Here is a 25079-nt window from a genome sequence, read left to right as displayed (position 1 = left end):
GATTGCGGATCTGTTCCTTTGAAACAATTTTTTCTTTATTCAAATTTTCAATCTCAGATCTGTATCCTTTCAAAGGGGTTGATCTTATATCAAAGGAACTTAGAACAGGGACAAACTCCTTCAAGTGTGAAATTTCTAAATTGATTAGATAATTTTTATTTTTCACACTTTCATAGTATTCTTTGATTTTTAAGTTTTTGTCAAACAAGTCAAAGAATCTAGTTTCAACGTTTGTTCTCATTTTCTTAAGCCATTCTATGTGTTCTTTGCAAACCTTAAGGGCTTGTTCAGTTTGTTCACGCTTTTCACGTTCATTCTATACATTTCAAGAATTGCATAAAGAAGATCATATATTTCAGGCCTAGTTTTACAATCTAAGTCTGACTCAAGACCATGTTGACTTACCTCAACCTTTTCTTCATCTTCTTTTTCGTCAATATTTGCCATGAGGCAAAGGTTTGCTGTTTCTTTAGTTTGTTGTTCCTCTTCTTCTTCCGTCTCTGAATCTCCCCAAGCAGATATCATTGCTTTGCGTACATTTGTCTTAGAGAAAGGTGCCTTGGATTCTTTGTTCCTTTCAGCAAATCGTTCCTTGTTCCTTTCTTTGGTTTTATCATTTTCCCAAAGTAGACATTCCTTGATGAAGTGATCTGTACTACCACATTTATGACCATGTTAAACTCACTTAATTACTTAGTCAGACACACTTTGGAACTTACTTAGACTTTAATATTTATAGTGACAGTAACATAGAACGTGGGAATTAAAATCGTGTTCATGATAAGACCATTATCCCATGATGTTCCTTCCATAAAGGAACACGTTCCATAACACATCCCATGATCCCATGATCTTTACTTGGACGTGGACATGTTTTAATTACTGCTCCTAGAATATAAGAATTACTTGAGCATTATCCGAAAATCAGTTTTAATTTAAAACAGATTTAATATTAAAACTAAAAATAATTCTTTTAAGAAAATATTATCTGTTAAATAAAATCCTTTTTGAAACCGAATAATATTTTCCTTCTCTTTTTCGAAAAACAAAATCTTTTCCTTAAGAAAGATTTTTCATAAAAACAGATTTTCTCTTAGTCAAAAACGGTTACCTATTATTTAGGCATGATTTACTCAACTTCCATTAGTGAACCGTTATAATGCTTCGAGCCTAAGTCTAGTTCCTTTTATTCATAAGTTCCTTTAACTGATTTGTTTAGGGCCAACTTGTTTGTTCCTTACAAAGAAACAACCTATTATTGTCAAATAAAACTGCCAATGTTCCTTACCAACATTACTTGTTCCTTTACAATGGAACTAGAAAATAAAAACGCCTTACTTTATTCTTCTTGCTCCAATGCTTCTCCAGTATCAATTAAAAGAGACATCTTCACTTAATCTTCAAAATCCTCACTTGATTTCTTCCTTGACTTAGTATTTTCTTTGTTCCTTTTAATGATACCTTAAAAAATCATACACTTAAATAACTCATTAGTTCACTACTTAGTTTGCATCTTTGTTCCTTTGTCATCATCAAAACTAGGGTTCAACAATTAGTTTATTATATTTTCTGCATCTATAAGAACATAATTTATTGAGTTTGTTTGAGTAGACTCATTTAGAATGTTTGGTTGTTTTAAATACTTATTTATTTCTTTATAATAAAAGGTTAAAGATTAGTTATATGTTTTTCCGCTGTAAAATTCTGAATAAGCCGATACGTTATCACAAGGGCGATAATGCTTTGGTAATTCTCTAATTTTTATATTATAAAGGTATTTCTAAAAAGAGAGAATTATCGGGGTGTTACAGGGTATGGCTCCAAAATTTTAAGACCCGGACCCTAAAAAATTCACTTGGATCCAGACCTGGACCCGGATCCTTAGGGTCTAAAAAACTTGGACCCAGACCCTTAAATTAGGGTCGAGTCCAACAGGGTCTGTGTAGGGTTCTGCACCCATGCCCATCCCTATTTGGCGTCATTTAAGAAGGTGCTTGTTGGCTATTCTAAAGGATGTTCATTAGTTTTGATTTAAGGTTTCTTTTTTAATCTTTGGCAATAGACCATAGGGTGCTAAAAACAACTTCTACAAATTTAATGTCATGAATCGCCTTCCTCAATGGCGGCAAACGCATGCAAAGTCTAATCAAATTAACCCGTTTGTAATTCCGTTATGTTTAATTACAAATTACGAATTACAAATTTAGGGATTAAATGTGACAGGGGTGACAATAAACGGATTATTTAGAAAAAATGACTTTAGATTAAGATTATCTGATATCTTGCTGAATCTAGCTTCATGTTTACTAAAAAAGAATGAATTCAATCAAGTTGGTCTTCTTTGTTCTGTTGTTCTAAGCTTCAACCTGTGCATTGTGAAGGCCTTATTTAGAAGATCTAAAGCATCGGTAAGGACAAGAAGGTGTGATTTAGCTTATTGGGATTTAGTGCAAGCCTCTAAAATTGACCCATTAAATAAAGAGATTGCAAAGAAACTACATGAAGTTAAGAGTTTGTTTGAGCAGAAGAAGGATCGTCCAATTGGATTAGGGGTGGCGCCGCTGCCACCAAGAAAAAAGATGAAGGAGCATCATCAGGAAGAAGGAGAATGTTCTTCTAAGTTGATGGAAGGGGCAACTAGAGAGGATCTAAACTTATTGCAGGTTAAAAGAGATAAGGGTCAAGTTGTTGGTGAAGATCATGATATTGAAATGGAGTGTGTTAAGGAGAGTGTGAGTGATTCCAAACCTGAAAAACCAAATCAGGTAGAGCCAAGATATCGGTTTATTAACCGAAGAAGGTCGGGCTCCTCATTACAATTGTCCAATAATATTATTCAATCACCGAGGCAAGGGAAATCATTGCAATTGTATAATCCAACATCGGGGTCATACATGGTAGTTCGTGTTCGAGTTGCTAATTTCACAAAGGAGGGCACCGAGGGGAAAACCATAATGCAAGGCGGACCTGTGAGTGAGCATAGTCGCCCTAATAGAGAGGGTGAAGTTGATAATTCTATCTTAACTCTCCAGGAAAGTGAAGATTTCTTGATGGAAAGCGAGGTGGCCAAGTCTACAAGTGTTATTGGAAAGGAGATAACAACTAGTAGACCCCAGCTGGCCCAGACGAGTCCAGTTGTTTCATCCAGTCTTCCAGCTAGTGGGTGTCTTTCATTAGCCTCTAAGGAATCTCAAGGACGAGGAAAGCGTAGCAAAACCCAATCACAGTTTGGGAACTCCAGGAGAACCTTGAAGACTATTAGTAAGATAAGGTCCAATTTTCTTCCTAAGTTTGATGTTATTGGCAAGTTGCGTGCAGGAATGAAGAGGAAATCTGGGTTCCTTGATGATCCTTCCCAAAGATCAAGGAAAAAACTAGCTTCAAGCTCTTGTGTTTCTAACAATAACTCAGATGTTCTTAATGCGTCAAGTCCTTGTCTGAAGTTGGATGTTTTTAGCAAGTCAAATGTTAGTAATGTGTTAAGTCCTAGTCTGATGTCGTCTAGTAGTGGGTTTAAGGATAAACTTGATAGTCTATGTATTGCGAGCCCGCAAATAACCAAAGTCCATAACCTACTCATAGAAGTTAGGCAAATGGGCTCACTTATATTTTAATATTTTTATCAATGTATGCTCTTGTTGCCAAAAGAAAAAATAAAAAAATTAACGAGAGTAAAAATAAAAAAAAAAGAGGGGGAAGTTTCTTCGGCACCTAACGGTTCGGCAAATAGCCGGACTCGCTTTAACACACTCCGACTACTCATTTGATTGATTTACCGTCAGTGAGTCATCCTCTTCTTTCCCGACAATATTCTTTCCTTTCCTCTTTTTCTATCTCTCTTCATCTCTCAATTCAATTTCAATTTCAATTTCAAATTTGTGAAAAAGACGAACCAAAAATGGAAGGCGGTGAAGAGCTTAGCATACAAGAGCTAACCTCTAGCATTTCTACCTACAAAGAACAGCTTCAACAAGTAATTTTTATCTTATCTCCTCTAATTTCGTTTTTCCTACTATTATTTGGTTCAATTTGACATGAGGTTTTGCGAATTAGGGTTTATTGTTATTCAATTTTGTTATTAGTATTTCAGACAATTAGGTCTACGCTTTATTGCTGTCTACCGGATGGTTAATTACTCGATTAGACGAGGAAATTTGTTTTATGTTGTTTCTAGATTTGTTGCATGTACTGCTTTATCTTAATATAGGTAATTCATTTGAAGTTTGAACTTTGATGCTCTTGTATATTTGGAGATGAATTGAAGTTTTTATTAATTTTCAAAGAACAATTTTATATGAATACGAATATAAGGTTAAGGAGGCTACACAAATACTAAATTAACCTCCAAATTCGAACCAGTATCATGTTTCCTTGATCGCGTAGATAAGGCTGTGAATTTAATTTTCTTGAAGGCTATTGTTAGAAGTATTTGTTGCAGCCGACTGTGCTTAGTGTCTCTTTGTGATTGAGGTTTTTTCATAGTCGTCTTTTTCTAGATGGATGATTCATTGAGCAAAAAATATAGGTTCGATCAAAATTTGTTTTTCTGTACCAAAAGCAAGCATGACATCATCATGAAGATAGATACCAAAGTATGGGAACCCTAAAAAGAGGCTGGCCCACCCTAAAAAGAGGCTGGCCCACCCTAAAAAGAGGCTGGCCCAACCTAAATGGGATATGATAGCGTCTCTATGGTCTAACATTCTTGCCAATACATTATCTTCATTCTGTTCCGGAGTACAGTTGGACGAGCAACATTATAGAATTGCGGATGCTCCTCTTTGTTTAAACTATTTAGACGTGTTCTCGAACAAAATATCTTGGTCAGTGTTTCCATTCTCTGGAAGACAGATGGCAAGTACTTTAAACACTCGTGCTGCGTGCTTTTCTCCCTTCTAGTTATAGAGTATCTTGATTAGGATCCTCCTCCGTTCAAAGTTCACAATCCAATTCTTGTTATGCTTCAAGCCTTCAACTTAGCCTCAATCGTCTAGTTTCCAAGAATTCTAAGCAGATAGCAACACATGCTTAGACTCATGCACTAAACATCATCATTACCAACTACATACACTACGGAGCCTCCATTTGTATAGACCTTCTGGTTTGTGATTGTCATACAGAGGAAAGGACTCAGTGGGGATGATTTTCATTTAAGCTAATTGTGATGGCCAATCTTTTGACGTTCTTGCACTTGTTTTAATATTTGTTTGCACCCCTGTGCATATATTTTAGTCTTGTTTTATACATTTTTGACAGATACCTTCTTGTTGCAAGTAGTGAGTGCATAGACATTAGTAAAATTGGTGGGAAAATGGAAAGGAGCTCTTGTGAGATGGTTTATTGGTTCTTTCATATTGGGTCTCTATTCCATACTCCTACTTATTTATATTATGAATTTTTCTATTGTTTCTTGCTAGTACGAAGTTTCCCAGGGCCCAGCTTCTGTTATACAGATAGGTTTGTAAGGCTATGTAATTTGGCACTGACAGTTGGAGTGGTGATTTGGACTTTCTAAATAACCAATCAAGGAGCTGTGCAATCCGTTTATAACTTTTAAACAGAGCTTCCTGTGGCTAGAAGAGAAAAATAGTGGGTTCAATCTTTAATATTCGTAGTTTCATATGGTTTCTTCATAGAAATAAACTGCAATTAATCCTGAAACATTCTGGGAGACTAGCTTCTCTCCCGTTTGCTGATATGGGTAAGATAAGGACACAATGAAAGCTGTAAGCAACAGTATGATTCTTTTATTGTCTATCAAGCAACATGTGGGATCCCCAAAATCGGTTGCCATCTCCATTTACAAACCCAGGACCTTAATCCCAATTTCACTCGGGCAGCCACTGAGTCACTGTGTTTTGATTAATAGGCTAAGAGAGGGTTTGATAGGTTGCATACTGCTGAAAAAAAGGAGTCTCTTTGGGTTCTTATATGAATAGTGCATGTTTATAATGACTAGTTCTGACTTCTGACCATGTGGATTGAGTTTTACTTGGCGGCTTCTTTTATCTCTTCTTGTTGATTTTATTATTGTTTCTGTAGGCGTATTAATTGCATTTTAACTACTTTTTTTTTTTCATTTTCAGGTCAAATTGCTCTTGGAGGATGACCCAGTCAATCCCGAATATAAGGACATGGAAAAGGAGCTTGAAGAGGTGATTATAACCAAAACTTCTGTTGACATCTTCCCCAAGAATATTATTTATTTATGCGGTTTTATCTTTGTTTACTTTATTATGAATGCTTCTGTTGGGGTTTTAGGGATGAAACGGGCCTGCGGCTGTCGTAGCTAACAGCAGAGCCAATAGTATCTGTTTGGGAGGCTGGACTAAAAGTTGGCTAGGATAAAAGATTTTATAATGTTCTTTATATAATATCTTTAAATTAATTTTTCTCATATTAATTGTCTTTGCTCGAATGTTAAATTTCATAATGGAGGAGCTCAATATGGTTTTCTAAGCTTGTAGTCTATTTGTATATTATTATGAGACTAGTCCACAGCATTGTTAGCTTGTTATAGAATTTCGGATGCATTGGTTATTTATATATGCAATAATCTTTTGTAAGTAGAAAAATCTTAATGTGTTGGAGTGCCTTTTAGAAATTATGCTACTATTTGGACAAGGGCTTATGTTTCTTTGGTCAATTTTGCCTTTATATTATTTTGCCCCCCTTTTAAGCTTATGACTAGTATAATAAGGAGAGTGGAGAGGCTCATATGAGAGATTCCCCTTGGGTGTGAGGTAGGTGAAGAGAAGAGGGATCATCTTGCTGCTTGACAATGAGTCTGTGTTTATTGAAAGAGATTTCAGTTTATATGGGTGTCTAAAACCATCCTTTTGTGGCAGGCTCTTTTTTCTGCTTATATGTGGGTGCTTTGGGTTGAGTGGAATAACAAGAGTTGTCTGGCTGGAAATCGTTGTTGGTTTCCTTATGGGATCCAGTAGTGTATTTAGCTTCTCTCTAGGCTCATGCTCATGGGTTGTTCCTTGATTTGTAATGCGAAATTATATACTTCCTTCGCTCCCATTTAGTCGAACACTTCGAGTTTTGGCACACAGTCACTCATATGACTAGCTTTTGTGTTTCATATGTATGGAAAAATATAGTCATGCGGGATTTTGTTGGATTCATCTAAATGTGTATTTTATTAATATCTATTTTTTATAATCTCCTTGAGATAGGGATTTCACTAGGACCTTCATTTACCTGTTGAAAAAAGATCTAATTTTTATTATTTGTACCAAAACATAATTAAAGATATTAATAATGTAAAGTGTGCATTAGTAAGCATGACATTGGAAGTGTTGCAATTAAATGGGAGCAGAGGAAGTATTTTTTTTATTTTTATTTTTTTTTACTTTTCCTTGATTTGTGAAGGACTTCTAGTCCTCTTTTTCTTTTCTTTTTGATTTGTTTTGTAATTACTTATCAAGTGCTACTATATGGTACATTGCGATATTAATAGTGTAAATTGTGCAATAGTAAGCGTGAATCTGGAAGTGTTGCAATTAAATGGGAAGGGAGGAAGTATCTTATTTTACTTTTCCTTGATTTTTGGAGGACTTCTAGTCCTCTTTATTCTCTTTTCGTTTTGATGTGTTTTTTATGTAATTACTTTTCAAATCCTACTATATAGTAAATTGTGATAATCAGGAAGGCATGATTAAAAAGTAGCGAGCAAAAGAAGAAAGGGCAAAGAAATGAACAAGACCCAAGAAAGGGAAAACTAAAAAGTAGAAAAAGCTGTGAAAATTTGCTTAATGTTAGACGATTACGTGGTTCCAATGGAAGAATGGTAAGAAAACATGAAACTTTTTACTGTTAATAGTTGTCAATTGGTATGGGCTTCAAGTTAGAACCCTCCCTCCCGCTCGCCTCTTTTTGTTTTTTAAATTTTACTATGTATTGCTAAGGAATCGTTGTGCTGCTCAACAAGCAACAGAAAGCAGCTGCTCTTCGGTGGATTTCTGCTTAATATTTATTTTAAAGGTATAATTGGTTTTTAGGTCACGTTTGGCTCATATCATATGCTTATGGGCAGCTGTAATGGGAGTAGAGAAATGCCTAGAGATTTTTAGACAATTGGACTTTCATCCAGATGCCCATCACTTCTATCTTGGTTTCTGTGCAGGTCTGCTATGTGTTGGATGTTTCACCCCTGCACTCTTCCTCATGATTTCAGTCTTTCAGGAGTTGACCTCGATGTTCTAAGTCTGGAATTTAACAATTGTCTAGGCTTAAATTGTATCTTTGCATGTCTTTAATGATGAAATTGTATTTCGCAGGTGATTGCTTTGACAGAAGAGCTACTGGAGACTGCAAAGCAAAATGAGAATTTTGTTTCAGCTATCAATACAAGTGCAAGTACATCTGACACTCTGCAGATGTCAGATAGGATAGCTCAGTATGAAATGGTAGTTCCCGAAAGTTCTCAAAATATATAGTGCGTGAGGCTGTTTTGATAGGCTGTTCTTGGTGAAGAAACTCTCATAAGTTTTAATTCTGACACTTTAAGCGTGGCTTTGTCTTGAAATATGCGCCCCATTGATTGTTCAGCTAAGATGGGCCTCTAGCTTTTTTCTGTCATTGTCTCCTATATAACATGCTCTATCTTGTTTTACCCATTGTCCTCATGATGATCATGGTAAATGACTGACAATATCTTAATAAATAAAGAGGCTGTAAAGATACTTTGTGCTCTAATATTCTTTATAACACCGGCTCCTGCCTTTTCATCTTCATCCAAATTTCTATATCTCTGGATGGAATTGTACAATTCAGATGTATGCATCCCTAAGGGCTAACAGTAAGTATTAAATACATTTTCAGAAATGATAATTTAGGAATCTATGACAAAATTGCACATGGATCAGTAATATTAATGCTTAGTTATTACTTAATATTCCTCCGTTTTTTTTACTTGCGTTGTTTCCCTTTTTTGGCAATTCTGTATTACTTGTATCGTTTCTATATTTGGCAATATATTCTCTGTGGTTCTTTTTAATATATTTTTCTTAATTGTATCTGCAAATTTCTGTAGTCATGTTTCGTTTGAGATCCCACCTTCTGTTGGTGTTGATGATGTCTTAACTTTAACTTTTCTTTTTTCAGGACTCCATGAACAGTTCAGATCAGCAGGATAGATTTCCTGTTGGAACGAAAATTCAAGCAGTTTGGAGTGAAGATGGAGAGTGGTAAGTTGGGGCATCATGTTTTTAGTAGTATACAGTTGCTTTTGCTCTTTGTTCTGCCTTCTGTTCTGTGTTTGATTAGTTAAATGTTCAGGTATGACGCAATTGTCGAGGCTTACACTCCAAATGGCTACTTTGTCCGCTTTGCAGAATGGGGAAATAAAGAAGAGGTATGATCATGATTTTACTTTGAGAGCTGTTCTTAGTTATAAATATTTATGCTGTGATCTTGTAGCAAAGATATGATTGAATTGAGATTAAATCATCGATTACAACCTAGCCACTCTTTGGAGGGGAATGGGACTCTCCCAAGCTAACACGTACTAATTTCTCACCACAATTTTCAACATGCCTTTCTTTCTCCCTACCCTCTATCTATAGAGGATTTTCCTACTCTCTCCTCTAACTAACTTTGTTCCTTATTCCTCAAGCTAACCTATAACAACCTAATGTACATTACCAAAAGTGCATTATCAAAATGAGTAAGGAAAGTGGATTTTGAAATTGAAATCTGGCCCTCAAGAGTTGATGTCACGTGATTTTGCTGTAATTTTTGAGTTGAGTTGCCCTTACTAGTAGGGGCTTCTAGAATCACTTTTTTCTCAAGGTAACAGAGGCTCTAATGTAATGCAAAGGAAAAGTCTGAAAAATCTGCTTTGTTTTGTCTTCTCCACCACGCATGGTGGCCACCATCGACAATTTTCTTCTCAATTTCCACCACCTTTGTTTTGTCTTCACATATTGACCGGTGATGCCACCATAAACTTTGTCATTCCTTCCAAGATCACCTCCAGCAGGCCGCCAAAAGCTCAAAAGCTCTACAAGTGATCCCATCTGGACCACCTCCATATCCGGATCCCACATAGGCTCCATAATCTCTTCTTCTCCTGTCGTGGTCAACGAAGCCACATTTTCCACCATCCACCTCATCACCAAAGGATCCTTGACCACTGCCCGTAAAACCACCTCCAAAATAACCAGGCTTACTATGGGCGGAGAAGTCTTCTTCACCTTTATATAATTCTCCGGTCTGATTCGAAAATTTCCTCCTAACTGATGGTGGTTAACTCCTTTCACTCGTGCAGCACCATACGACCCATTGACCTCAGTCGTCGTTGAGTCACCTTCTTTCTCTATAGTAGTGTTTCAATCGTATCACCATACTTTCCCCCCGCCACGTGGTCATCATCTTTGCCTATCACCAGGGCACCTGACTTTTTGTCTCCTGGACTGCTAATAACTTCAACAGTAGGTATGGAGGTGCTACTTTGGCCGCGAGTTCGGAGCACCTTTCCTCCACCTCTTTCTTTTCCCCAATATAAAAATGGAGGTTATGCGCATCTCCTCCTCCTTCCACATATTCATGGTTTCTTCCATGTATTTAGAATGTCTCTTGAACATCTTGTCCAACCTCATAATGAGCTCTTCCTTTTTGTCCTTAAATGTTTGTCGTCGAACCATAGCTCCTACAAATGTCGAGTTTGGCGTTGCAGCTGGGCCACAAAGGAACGTACGACTTTGATACCATTGTGATAAACACTAGATTAATGGCATAAAATAGTGATTATGGAAGTGATAAAGATGATTAAGGAAAACAAGCAAAGATATGATTGAATTGATGATTAAATCATCGAGTACAACCTAGCCACTCTTTGGAGAGGAATGATACTCTCCCAAGCTAACACTACTAATTTCTCACTAGAATTTTCTAACATGGCTTCTTTCTCCCTACTCTCTATTTATAGAGGATCTTCCGACTTTCTCCTCTAACTAACTTAGTTCCTTATTCCTCACGTTAACCCATAACGAACTAACACACATTACCAAAAGTGCCCCTTCCCCCTAGGCCAATCTATTACATATCTCTGTCAATTGTCATCATTATGGGATTCATTGCTTTCCGAATCGCCATTTATATTGGAGATTGCATATCTAGACTATGATGGACATTATCTTTACCAGACATATGGTTTAAACCATCAATTGCTACTAGGGAGAATATTTTACATGTTGGTGGTGTATCATAGGGTCAATTTGTTCCGGCCTTATTGACCCTAAAATGTACTTTGGGAGCTTGTTCTTCGAATATTTTTGATATGATTACTAAACCAATAGGCTTAATAATCAAGTTGAATAAGAATCTTGCAGAAATTAACTCCAAGAACTCGAATAAGATCAATGATAATAGTCGAACAAGGGGATATTTCTTGATTCAAGATCACTCTTGAAACTTGAATACAAGAATCTAAACACTCTTAAAATCACTCCTAAAATTAAGATGTTTAACACTAAAAACTTAGCAATCCTGAAAATTTATCAATGGTTTGATTAACAAGCTCTCAAGCAAACAATCAAGAAGATGTATAAAACACAAAATAAAACTTTATTATTGATGAAAGTCACGGCCCCTATTTATAAGGTACAACTTATGCCAAACCAACTAGGAAAACATAAAAGATTTATCCTAATCTAATTAGTAAAACTAGACGCCTAAAGATAACATGTACAAGCACATGTTTATCCTATATAAATATAAAATCTATCTACTAGATATATATAATAACATACCAATCCTAACAGAACTAGGATTCTATGTAGCAAGCAAGAAGTAATCATAACAGAACTAGGACTCCTCTTCACTCCATCCCACGCCTCCTTCCATGCTCCATGTCACCATACAAGCCAAGACTTGATTCTTACTCTTGATTTCAAACCTTAGAGTTTCCATGATCAAGTCAATAGGTTCATGGATAACAAGTGCCTTTGCATCCATATCATTCTCCCCCTCCACAAAAGAATTTGCCCTCAAATTCTCATCATCGTAGTAAGGAGATAGATCACCCACATTGAAAGTAGCACTCTCATTCCCAAACTCATGTGGCAAGTCTATTTTGTAAGCACTATCCCCAATGACTCCAATTACCTCAAATGGATCGTCTGCTCGAGGCGTGAGCTTATTCTTCCTCTTGCTAAGGAACCTTTCTTTCCTCAAATGTATCCACACAAGATCACCAACCTTGAACCCAAAGCGTGGATGGTGGACTAGAGACCACCTTCCTCTACGTGGTCCTACTCCAAAACGCATAACCTTCAACATCAAACGCAATTTGAAGAAAAGGAAATAAATTTTTTTTTAAAAAATGTATAACTCCACAAAAATTCCTTTTGTAAAAGAACATAAGCATATAAGACTTAAGAAAAAAAATTATAAAATTTTTTTAAAAATCACAAAAATGAATAAAAACATACAAAAGAACATGAAGGTACCAAACAAAGAACATCATACTAATTATAAAAGAACATAAGCATATAAGACTTGAGATACAAAATATTATAAAAAAATCACAACAAAATGAAAATAAACATAAAAAGAACATGAAAATATCAAACAAAAAACACCATAAAAAGAATTACGGAACATATGCATATGTAAATATGTAATTCAGAAACAAAAAAAAATGCTCGATATGCATTCTTCAACAAAGGACTAAAAAAACAAGTAATGAAAATGACAGGTAGAGAAGTGGAAAAATAAAACAAAATAATTGAAAGCTACAAAGTCTTATATGCTTATGTTCTTTTACAATAATATGGTGTTCTTTGTTTTATACCTTAATGTTCTTTTCATGCTTATTTTTATATTTATAATAGTATTTTGTTTCTCGAGTATTATATACACATGTTCTTTTGTAATTTGTATGGTGTTTAATCTCCAACTATAAAAGAACATGAGTACTAAAAAAGAACATGAATTTCAATATTAAGACTTGTATAATTTTCATTCACAAAAAAAAAATAGGTAATCATAATTTTTTTTAAAGAACATATTTTCTAGGTAAAAAAAAATACTTGAAAAAAAACATAGTATAATAGTAAAGAACATATATTTTAGGTTGAAAAAAATCAGGTGTTTTAAAAATTGTTGTGTGCGTTTTGCACAGAGAGCATGATGCTCTACGTGGTCTCTAGACCACCTACAAATTTGCGCCTTGAACCTATGTTGTTTGCGCCCTTTGTTAGCCCTTGTCTTGTATTGGATGTTCATCTTCTCAATCCTAGCCTTCACTTGCTCAAAGTCTTGTTGAATGCTTCCAATCTCTTCTTTGCATCCGTATGTATGTCATGTTTAGGCATAGCAACAAAATCAATAGGAAGTAAAGGATTAATACCATATACTACCTCGAATGGTGAATGAGATGTAGTAGATGAATGTGCTCTATTATAAGCAAATTCTGCATGAGCAAGCTTGATATCCCAATCCTTTTATGTCTTACTCACCAAACCTCTTAGTAAAGCCCCCAAAGTGCGATTGGTAACCTCAGCTTGGCCATTTGTTTGAGGATGGTGACTAGTACTAAAGAGTAGCTTAGTACCAACCATGCGCCACAAACACCTCCAAAAGTGACTTAGGAATTTAGAATCCCTATCAGATACAATGCTCCTTGGTCTCCCACTTTAATGATCTCTCTAAAGTATAAGTCAGCTACATGTGTTGCATCATCAGCCTTGTGCATAAGAACAAAGTGACCCATTTTAGAGAAACGATATACAACCACCATTATGACATCCTTCCCTCTTTGAGTTCGAGGCAACCTTACTATGAAATCCATGCTAGGTGTATAGAGACCCTTATGAAAGGTCAGGCCCGGCTTGGTCCAAAGTGGGACTGGCCTCATAATTACAAAGACCTCAAACTTAAAAAAAAAATTAAACTAGTGCAGCCCAAAATACAGGATACCACATAATAGAGCCACTGATTGCACATTACACTTTATTTGCACACTACCCAGATTTCTCTCCTTAGTTTTTATCTCTCTCTGTACTTTTCTCCTTAACAGATGCACTTTCTCCTCACTTTTCTCAACCACTTAACTTATTCTGTCAACCAAAAATGAGAAATCTGTAATACTAGGCTTACTGCTTACACGCTATGAAGTACTAAGAAGATACAAAATTCACATCAACGAGAAAAAGTAAGTTTTTCTACTTATGAAGAGGTAGAACTGGAAAATGGTGCGGGTTTTGTTGACACCCATGATGTTTTTTCTTCCAAAGAATTTAGATTGACACTTGAATTTGATGGGAATGATGAAAATAATGATGCCCACATAGTTGGTTTTAGCTCAAATGATCAATTAGAAAGGAGGGGGGGGGGGGAGAGAGAGGGTTAGTAGGGAAGGAGTTTCGAAGATTAATTTTGTGAAATTGAAAAATGTGGTGTCTTTGCTTCAGAATGATTTAGACGGGTCTTTCAAATCGAGTATTGATGGTATCCTTTTGACATTGAATGATTATGTTTTTCAAATGGGTTTTGAGTCAAAATGATTTTAAAGTGTCGTTTTAAGTGAGCTTGCCCGTGCTATCTGTAATGATCCTGGACTTACGAGGATTGATGTTTATGCTCTCTAAATTTGAATCTAAAAATTCAGATATTTAGGTAATGGTATTTTGCTTAATTTAATTTTATTCATTACTCATTTGAAATTCTAACTCTTGCTTGTTGATGTTGGTGTATGTTAATTTCTGATTTATTACATTTACAAAGTGAGAGAAGTTAGAGTCCATAATTGACAAGAGGGAGTCCAAATTTTAGCACAGTGCCTCCACATCATTCGGGCCGGGGTTGTGAAAGGTACTCTTAGCCTTTTGACAAGTAGCACAGTGTGTAACCACCAAGTTGTGCATCCACAATTGTCAATAAGTAGGAACGTCTACATAATGCATCTGCCACCACATTTGCCTTACCTTCTTTGTATTTTGAAGAAATTGTGAATGATTGGAGAAACTCCACCCACTTAGCATGTCTATGATTGAGCTTTTGTTGACCATGGATGCCCTTTAAAGCTTCATGATAGTCGAATCAATAAGCTTCAAAGCTCTGATACCACTTGATATGATTACTAAACTAATAAGCTTAATAATCAAGTTGAATAAGAATCTTGAAGAAATTAACTCCAAGAACTCGAATAAGATCAATGATAATAGTCGAACAAGGGGATATTTCTTGATTCAAGATCACTCTTGAAACTTGAATACAAGAATCTAAACACTCTTAAAATCACTCCTAAAATTAAGATGTTTAACACTAAAAACTTAACAATCCCTAAAAGTTATTAATGGTTTGATTAACAAGCTCTCAAGCAAACAATCAAGAAGATGTATAAAACACAAAATAAAACTATATTATTGATGAAAGTCACGGCCCCTATTTATAAGGTACAACTTATGCCAAACCAACTAGGAAAACATAAAAGATTTATCCTAATCTAATTAGTAAAACTAGACGCCTAAAGATAACATGTACAAGCACATGTTTATCCTATATAAATATAAAATCTATCTACTAGATATATATAATAACATACCAATCCTAACAGAACTAGGATTCTATGTAGCAAGCAAGAAGTAATCATAACAGAACTAGGACTCCTCTTCACTCCATCCCACACCTCCTTCCATGCTCCATGTCACCATACAAGCCAAGACTTGATTCTTACTCTTGATTTCAAACCTTAGAGTTTCCATGATCAAGTCAATAGGTTCATGGATAACAAGTGCCTTTGCATCCATATCAATTTTTCTGTTAAATTTATAACGAAGCTTTAAAAGAGAGATAAGCCCAAGGAAATTTGTGTCATCAAGTGGAAAAAGTCAATAATATTGCATTCCTGATGTTGAATGAACTAAATAATATCTTGATTTTAATATCCACCTATAGTAAAGAGGAAAAAAAAATGAGGCCTCACAGCTCCTCTGGCGCCTACATCTAACAGTGATAACAATTTGAACTCAACCATGGGGTTGCTCGGCTGAGCTCTAGGCACTCCAGTTACATCCGAGCTTTTGAGCTTTGTCGAACGTGAATATATCAAGTTCATGTTGGTTTAATACTAGAGTTCAAAAGTTAAGTGAATAGATACTTTTTCAGGTCATTAACTTTTATTTCCGAACTTCTGCTTATAATTGCAGATCGTTTGAAGTAATTAGCAAAACTTTCTCCATCAATCATAAGTCGATTCTTATAATATGTAAAGTCTAATTTGGTCCTACACATGATTTCTTCTTAATAATTATTATTCTTATGAATTGTTTATTAAGGAAAGAGAATGTGGGCCATATGGTAAAGTGTGTGATATTATAAAAGTTGAAAGCAAACTAATACTTCCTCCGTTTCTAAATAAGTGCCACATTTCCCATTTTAGGAAATGTCATAATAAGTGCAACATAGCTTAAATTGGAAAGATTTTTTCTTTTTATTTACAGAATTGCCATTACTTAATTCTCCAACAACATAATCAACTTATCATTTACCAACCTAAATATAACTAATTAATCAACCCACCCAAGTGACCCAACCCCTCACTCATCTCAGCCACCCCACCACCCTCTCTCTCCTCAACTTAACCCATCACCTCTCTCTCTCCTTAACCCACTCCCACTCTTGTCAACTCAACCCACTAAATCAACACCACCAGCATCAACCTGGCCGACGTCACAACCCCGCCGACACCACCCCCAAACCAACACCACACAACCGACACCACCACCCTACAGGTATTGCCTTCTATTTTCTAGAAATTTCAACTATCCTCCTCTCTCCTTCTTTTCCTCCAACTCCTCTCCTTCCCTCACCTTTCCCCAAATTCGGCGTTTGATTTCAACACTTCGACGGTAGTGTTAGATCTGGTGGTGGTTAGTAAATATTATGGGTGTTTTCGAAGGGGATGTTGGTGGTTTTGGTGGTTTCGAAGGGGATGGTGGTGATTTCGGGGGTGGTTTCGAAAAGGATGTTGGTGGTTTTGGGGGTGGTTTCGAAGGAGATGGTGGTGATTTCGGGGGTGGTTTCGAAGGGGAGGTGTTGGTTTCGGGAGTGGGGGAGGGAAAATGGGGTGTTTTCCGGTGGGCAGAGGTGGCAGAGAGGGAAAGAAATTATCTGCTGGTGGTGGTGGTGGCGGCGGCGGTGGCGGTGGCGATGGTCAGTGGTGGTGTTGTTGTGGTGTATGGCAAGTGAAAGGTGTTGGTATATAAAATTATTGGATAATTAGGGTAGATATTTTATTCACTTAAGTGGCCTAAACTCTTTTTTAGTGTGGTCCCCAACTTTCTCTCTCTAGGAACATTGGTCTGTGTGCCACTTCTCTATGTTGCACTTATTTAGAAACGGAGGAAGTAGTATTTTAATTGGTGGACCCATACCAAATAAGGAAATGAAAAATCTATTTGGGACAAACATAAATAGAAAAATGGGCACTCTATTTAGGGACGGAGGGAGTATTAGATATTAAACAAATGTTAATGATGTATTTGAAGGTAAATTGTTGACTCTTACAGGCCACAATTAGATCTATAGCTTATACTTTGAGGCTCCCATCTGTGAAGATTTCTGCGGTATTTCCCTGTTTGCTATATATATCTCATAATTCTTGATTCTTAATTGTTCATGATGTTGTTTTGCTGTCTTTTAGAATCAGGCCGTAAAAAGCCAAGTTCATTATGTGTGACTGTACGCAGTATGTATGTTGGTGACACAACATACTCTGCTTGACCTTGTCTGCGTTGTCTGATCTTTTTCTGCTTTTGCTCTATAATTCTTCCTCTACTTCAAAATCTCCTCTTGTTTATATTTGTTTTTCTGCTTCTGCAAAACTCGAAAGAGAAATTGTTTCCAAAAGTATCTCAAACTCAAATTTAAATACGAGAACTGTTTGATGACACATTTTTTTCTTTCTAAAGTTTCTTCCCCAGCTTTCTGTACCTCTTCAAACCTTGTTGTTGCCAGTTGGCATCTTGTGTTCCGATCGTGCAGCAAAAATCAAAACAAGAAACGGACTCTAGATTTAGAAGATGAAGTCAATACTGCTTTGAGAAACTCTTTCCCAGAATTGTTATTATTCTGCTTTTGATTGTGGTATGTCTTAAAGATGGCACCTGGCTATGCTCGTGGTGGGTGTCGAAGGCTTGGGCAGGCACCGCATGCTGGGTCATGCTTGTGCTATGCTGGCCATACACAAAATTGAGGCCCAGGTATGGCACTGCCTGTGGGGTCAACCTGCTAGGTCGCATGCTTAGTAGATTGATATTTTGCCGTGCCGGAGTTCATGCGCGTCATGCTTTCCCATCCAACAATATGGCCTAGGCATAGTATATGGCCCAGTACATTCAATACCCTGCTGTGTCGGGTCGTGCATGCTTCGGCCTGGCTGTCCTGGTTCAATCTTTAGTACTCTGTATGTTTTTTTTTAATCTACACACTTTCCTTTTGGTCTGTTTCTTTTTAATCTAAACATTGTTGCTATTTCTACTCTTGATAACATGTCCCATCTATTTTCTCCTCTTTTCCACCCATGTCATTCACTTTTTAATATTTTAACTCATTGTTTAGTTTCTCTCACACTTTTCAGTTTCCTTCTCCACCTTCTAATTTCTTTCCCATACTTTTGTACTTCCTCGGTTCTCTCCCAAAGTCAAGTAAGTAAGCTAAAAACAGACGAAGGGAGTATGTTACTTTTGCTGTCTTAATTATTTGATGAATTTGTATATTGCCATTATTCTCTATTCCCAATAAGTTAACGGTGCTGATGAAAATTCTTTTTGTTACTTGCACTCCTTGATAGGGTTGATGTGAATCAACAGGGAAACGGAACATTTAATATGAAATTTATATTGGAAATTGCACCTGGAGGACTATGTTGTGCTAGTGACACCTCTTGATTTGTTGATTTGATTTTCAGGTTGATCCTGCCAATGTACGATCAGTTCAGGATGATGATGCAGCAGTTGATGCGTTATTGCAAGCTGAGAAGGAAGCTGAGGCTACTAAACAGGCCTTGAAACGGAAAATTGCTCAAGCAGCAGCTGGTGACTTCCAGTCACGAAGTTTACCAGCAAAACTTCGTGTAAATCCTGAAGACCCTGAAGATGTGGTGAGAGTTTCTTTTCTGGTAGCATAGCTAGTTGCTGCTGTGTTCTTCTATAGATTTACTTCTAGGTGACCCCTGCTCCCACTGTTAAAGAACATATGAGAGAGATTGAAAGAAATTTGATTATGGGATACAGGAAGATAGATAGATGCTTGTATATTAAAGCAATTAGATCAACAATCAAGCATTATGACGCCAGAGCTATGAGTGCCTGGCAACTCCGGATATGGATAAAGAGAAAATTTGACAATTATATCTTCTGCATACCTTCTCCCTCCTCTTTATTTATATCCTCTTAATGACATCATACCTAACTTCCAGTAAATTCCCTCATGTACCCTTTCTTTTTTCGCCCAAACGAAAAATGCTAAAAGATCTCCTAACCAACTTACGTTGATGTGCCTCTTCCTTTGCTTCCTTCCACGTCTAGTATATGTGAACTGAATGGGAGGCTTGGGCCGGTTGACCTGATGCACAGTACCCAAATGTGGGGCAATCCGGTTGGGCTCAAGACATGTACTAAGCTACAACAATTTCATTTAGGGTGTGTTTTAATCAGGAGGATGTTATGAACTTGGAAGTTCTGCACTTGGTATTAACAACCCAAGGTAAATAAAGATCACAACTTTATATTCAGATTTCAGCAAGTAAAAGAAAGAAAGAAAAATAAGAAAGAAGAAGAAATAGATGCAGAAGAAGAGGGTTAATATTAATGATAAGTGTAACCAGATAATTCTCACAGCAATTCGAGAGGCTGGAAACTCTCCATACATTACTCAGATAACTCTCAATTTCTGGATGCCTCTCTCTTCCCTTCCATTCCCTATCTAAAGGCTTACTCCTATAGGCTGCCCTAGAAAATCCCTGTCAACGGAATTATTCTCACTGAAAGACAAAAAGCTTACATACTAATAAGGACAAATTAGCTGATGTTGCTATGATTGCCAATCATAGGCCAGCTCACCAAAACAGAAGCTTCTAGATTTCTTTCCCCCTCCTTTTACGCCTGGAATAAACATGCCTCAGTGGAGGTGTAACAGAGGAAAGTGCTGTCTCATACTTGCCTTTGTTTGGTCTGGATCGCTTTGATAGGGGAATATATGGGTTAGAGCTTTCTTTTCAAAGAGGGGAAAATAACTTTCCCTCGCGAGGCAAGGGAAGCCACACTTTTGGTCATTATCAAAGGCTCCATCCATCTCATTTGACAAAAAACACTCATTCCTATCTCTTTAACCATACCATGAAGATCTCACACATTCTCCATTATTCCACTATATTTAGTTAGCTGTATCTTCTCTCTCCTCCCCAAGGAAAAAAAATGCGCTCGCGGTTGCATTCGCGGGAATGGTCGCGTTGTCGCGGGAACGGCTTGTAACGGCGAAATAGAACGTTTCGCGGCCGACGCGGCGTGATTTTTTTTTTTTAAAATTCACATTAATATGTTTTAACCTTATTTGCATTTTTTTAGTTTATGAAGCATTATTAGAACATAATATAATCAAATCTAATAGAATAACATGTTCCTCAACTATGTAATTAAATCATAAAAAAAAATTGGCCAATGTTTGAAAAGAACGGATGTAACGGGGATAAAATCGTTCTAACGCGGTGAGTTCGCGTTTCGGAACGGACAACGCGGCGAGAAGTACGTGAATTTTATTATGGCGTTCCGTAACGGGATTTCGCGGAACGACAAACCCAAAATCCGTTACAGAACGGCCGTTCTGTAACGGAACGGGAGAGTTTTGATTCCCTGCTCCTCCCACTTATCTTTCATACTTTACGTGTCGCCAAACAAAGGAAAATCAATCTAGAATTCTGTTTTCTCTTGAAAAATAGTTTTCATGGAAAATCACTTCGCGTCGAAAAAAACATCCTTAGGGTGGTGGCTGGATGGAATGGGCCCAAGTCGGCTGGAATAAGCTGTATTCCTCATTAGAGAAGGTGGGGATGGAATATCGGCAACTTCTCTTGGTCAAGGATCTAGTAGTTTGGTGTTGCCAGGATTGTTGGTTGGACACCTTGAACAATGAAACCAACTTTTGAGTCCTGAGACACGAAGCAAATGCAAAACATATTGCTGATGATCTCGACCCAATGTATTGATCTTGCCAACCCAACTTGTGGGTCCTGAAACACGAAGCAAATGCAAACCATATTGCTGATGATCACGACCTAATGTATTAATTTTGCAAACCTACCTTCTTTGTTTCTTAAGAGTTAAGACCCATGCGATTGGTCATTTGTGCTAGAAAAAATCCAAGGGTATTTCATATCTAGGGTTTAAATTGAAAACCTTAGATATGCAAATGAGGCATAGCTGGAAAGTTTGGAGCTTAAAAGCATATAGATTTCGCTCGTCCGAGTGATGCTAATACACCAGAATGTTTCATGCTATTTCAGGCTGTAGCGAGAGGGGGGAGAGAAATGGAGGGGACCATTTACTTTTAGTCTCTCTCCTTATGTTACACAAAGGGGATGGTTCATCTTATTTGAACTACAGGTTCATTCTTTTTTTATGAAAAACTCTTGTAGGTTCAATATACTTCCTGTTCATTAGTTGCAATGCTTTGACTTGACGCTTGTCAACGAACAAATTTGACCCTTAATATCTCTAATTATGTTTTTGTGAAAAAAAATTGAAACTTCATATTTTGTAAATGTACAATGAGTTTAGTTCAAACAATATTTTCTTCATATTAGAATTTGTTTTATGTACGAGTAAAGTTTTTTTCGGTTTGAAGTTAGTATATGAATGGTGCAAATATCAAAGTGTTGAACGAGTCAAAAACAGAGGAGGTATATGTATTTGTTTTATATAAGTTTCCGTGAGAATAATCTCTCTTTTCTGTAACTTTCTCTCTTATCCAAGCCTTTCTCCCTCGCTATTAATGTATCTTGTTAGTGTTTGGACTTCAATTAGTAAACTTATTGGTCCTGCTTGGTAGTAGGTAGCAACCCGCATTCATGTTGTTGTATCGAATTACATACTGCTTATTACGTCACTCAAGGATTCCATCCAAGTATGAGGCTAAGTGGCCGACTTGTCACTGAATATGGTTGGATGTGAGGATTTAATGTGAGAGGAAGAGAGATAGAATGATGGATCTCATTTTACGTAGTTGGATATTGACTGAGAAATGGGAAATGGAGGGATCCAATTGTCTTTCCCTTCTAACTAATCAACTTCTTCTAAAGTTGGAAAGATTTGGTCGTGAATGCAACTCTACTTACCCTTTCCTTTCCGTCTGTTTACTCGTGTTGGTGTTTATCTTGCATTACATGTATGTAATGATTGGGGTGTCACCTCCTCAATTGCATTTGCATTGATCATCTCCCATGATTATAATAACTTTTGTGCTGATCTGTGCAGAAAGCAGCAAAACGTAAGAAGATACATGCATTTAAGTCGAAAGTGCGATTTGAGCAACTAGAGGTGACACAGAACAAAAGACAAAATGCTTGGCAGCAGTTTCAAACTACAAAAGGCCGCGCAAAAAAGGTACCGTTTATAAGTTATATGTTTGTTGTGGTTGCTTGTGATCTAGGCTACTGCTTACATTGATTCTGAGATTTGACAATTCCTTAACTTTCTGCATATCTACACTAAGTTGAATGCTTGCCTCTTGCTTGTCTTTCTCTGTTGTGCTTCATTACATTTGATTAAATTCTTGGCTGGTACTAGAACTATTTCTTTCCAGTAGAATCTTACGTGATTACATGATCTTCCAAATAGGATACGATGGGATTCCTTCGAGACAAAATTACCCGATTTTAAAAAAAATCATGTAGTCTATTTTTGGCAACATATAATCAACAGTTTACCTGTGAATAGTGTTTTAAAGACTATTAATTTGGTGCACTTTGATGCCACCCACCAGGTTGGTTTTTTCTCAGGGCGCAAAAAAGACAGCATTTTCAAGTCCCCAGATGATCCACATGGCAAGGTTGGTGTGACTGGGAGTGGGAAAGGCTTGACGGATTTTCAGAAGCGGGAGAAACACCTGCACCTCAAAGGAGCTAACATCGAGAACGAAACTGTCGAGGCTGATGATTGAGCCTTCAAAAGTGATGTGCATCTATTTCATCCGAATATCATCTAGGATAGCAGTTAGCCTCATGTTCAAGACGCTCTTATGTGCTACGCAGTGTTTTAGACAGAACTTCTAGATTTCTTCCCTCATCCCTTTCGCCCTAATTCCTTTTGGTTGTGGGCTCTAAGGTAATCAATATAATCCCCATACCCCTTTTGAAATTCTATGTTGGAACGTCACCATCTTAAGATGAATCATGGAATATGTTTTACCTCGAGTCATATAATTTGTATGTAGTGAATATGTCCAGTGCACTAGTAATTGATGCTGATTGGACGTTAGTATTCCTCTCCCTTTTGTATTTGGATCCTTTAGAGTTGTAAAATAACTTTACAAGGTAGAGTTTGAGGAATATCAACCGTTGAATAAAAAATTAATGGCTCATATATTTTCTCTCTAAAATCTCTCCTATTTTATTTCATCAAAATTCACCCCTAAATCTTTTTACCTTCTACCAAGATGAGGCCTTGATTTAAAATGTATGTCTTAATTATAACTCTACCTTGTAGAGTTTCTTTAAAACTCAAGAAGATTCGGACTCCCCTCCTTTTGCCAGATCCAACACTATTTTCCTTCGTAATCAATCTGCTGTAATTTTTGTTTTTTTTATTGAAAATCCTGGAATTGTTCCATCATTTGCGGATGAAAGTAATGTTTTTTTTTTTTAATTGAAACTTCATCAAAATTAATTGAGCATGAAATTTACAAAGTTTGAACTTAACTATTATGTCACTATTTGTATGTAAAAATCATAAAATGTTATGATCTTAATTTTTTTTTTTTTTTACAATTCAAAGTTGTTATTGATAACAAAAAAAAAAAAAAAAATTTAAAAATACAACCTAACTCAACATAGGAATCAAGCTTAGAAATGTTAACGAACCCCCCCAACCTTTTAGGAAGGGTTTGGGGAGAAGACCACTAAGACAAGAAACCCTCTCAACATCTCTGAACAGGCTCAGAGACACTAGCTAACATTCACAGATTACTAAGAATAAAATTGTTATCTTAGGACCAGTCTCTCATGAAGAGAGTGGTTACAACGACAAGTTACACTAAAAACAATGTTCTTAAACAGTTGATAAGCTGGAGTAATTTTATTATCAAAGATCTTCCTATTTCTTTGGATCCAAATGTAATACACACATTCCACAAACATCATGTTATAAAGCTGTCCAGTGGCACCTGTTTTCCTGTTGAATTTTTGCAGCTATCTCCACCTATGTAGCCTGGTGTCTAGATCTGTTAACACCAGTTTGCTGCAAACATAACCTCTCTGTTGTAGTTGCAAGCAAAGAATAGATGATATTGAGTTTCTCTATTGTCAGTGCACAACACACAATTATGATTGTCACCAATCCTCCATTGAGCCAACCTATCCTTTGTAGTAAGTCTTCCATGAAGCATAAGCCAAGTGATAAACAAAGCTTTTGGGCTAGCTTTGCTTTTGGAAATAACTCTTCTCCAAGACATAATTGGAGAATCGCCTTTCAAGTGCCAGTAGAGATGTTTGATTGAAAATTTACTGTTATGGACATACTGTTGTAGGCTGTTAACATCAGTGACAATTTCTCTGGTTGTTAAGATCTTCTTCATTGTCCATGAGAGCCTTTGAGGTATGGGCCACTGCCACACATCATTGCGCTTGACATAGTAAGCATGAATCCATCTGATCCACAATCTGTCTTGCTTATTGGCTAAAGCCCAAGAATGTGTAGCTTTTGCAGCCTTGTTCCACATAATGAGGTCCTTAAAATTAAGACCTCCACTAGCTTTCCTCCTGCAAAGTGTATCCCAAGCAATAGGGTTTTTCCTAGACATGGTATTAAGTCCAGTCCACAGGTAATATCTACAGATAGCCAGAATCTCCC

The 25079-nt window shown here is 36.7% G+C and overlaps 1 protein-coding gene across 4 annotated transcripts; it reads left to right on the top strand.

The window, feature by feature from the left end:
• Positions 1–3674: 3674 nt before the first annotated feature.
• On the top strand, positions 3675–23610 carry LOC104897016 (uncharacterized). Of its 4 annotated transcripts, XM_048645938.2 has the most exons (10): positions 3922–3973; positions 6087–6155; positions 7657–7798; positions 7917–7992; positions 8289–8417; positions 9115–9197; positions 9289–9364; positions 18926–19117; positions 22488–22616; positions 22996–23610. In XM_048645938.2, the coding sequence occupies exons 3-10, from the start codon at positions 7764–7766 to the stop codon at positions 23170–23172; spliced, it is 897 nt and encodes a 298-aa protein (XP_048501895.1). In that variant the 5' UTR covers positions 3922–3973; positions 6087–6155; positions 7657–7763; the 3' UTR covers positions 23173–23610. The 4 variants fall into 4 exon arrangements, with proteins under 4 accessions (XP_057251944.1, XP_010682128.1, XP_048501895.1 ...); XM_057395961.1 differs by lacking the exon at positions 7657–7798 and having other exon boundaries at positions 3675–3973; XM_010683826.4 differs by lacking the exons at positions 7657–7798; positions 7917–7992 and having other exon boundaries at positions 3677–3973.
• Positions 23611–25079: the final 1469 nt, after the last annotated feature.

The sequence above is a fragment of the Beta vulgaris genome, chromosome 6, assembly GCF_026745355.1.
Source record: "Beta vulgaris subsp. vulgaris cultivar EL10 chromosome 6, EL10.2, whole genome shotgun sequence".
Lineage (NCBI taxonomy): Eukaryota > Viridiplantae > Streptophyta > Magnoliopsida > Caryophyllales > Amaranthaceae > Beta > Beta vulgaris.
The sequence above is the reverse complement of the archived record's forward strand: the minus strand, read 5'-3'. Positions and strand labels throughout refer to the sequence as shown.

What these genes read in the sequence shown, in the direction of transcription:
- LOC104897016 (XM_010683826.4), top strand. Translation starts at nt 3,899, where the DNA reads ATGGAAGGCGGTGAAGAGCTTAGCATACAAGAGCTAACCTCTAGCATT. An exon ending in ACAAAGAACAGCTTCAACAA is followed by an intron (nt 3,974 to 6,086) that starts GTAATTTTTATC and finishes TTTCATTTTCAG; the next exon opens with GTCAAATTGCTCTTGGAGGA. An exon ending in AATGGGGAAATAAAGAAGAG is followed by an intron (nt 9,365 to 18,925) that starts GTATGATCATGA and finishes TTTGATTTTCAG; the next exon opens with GTTGATCCTGCCAATGTACG.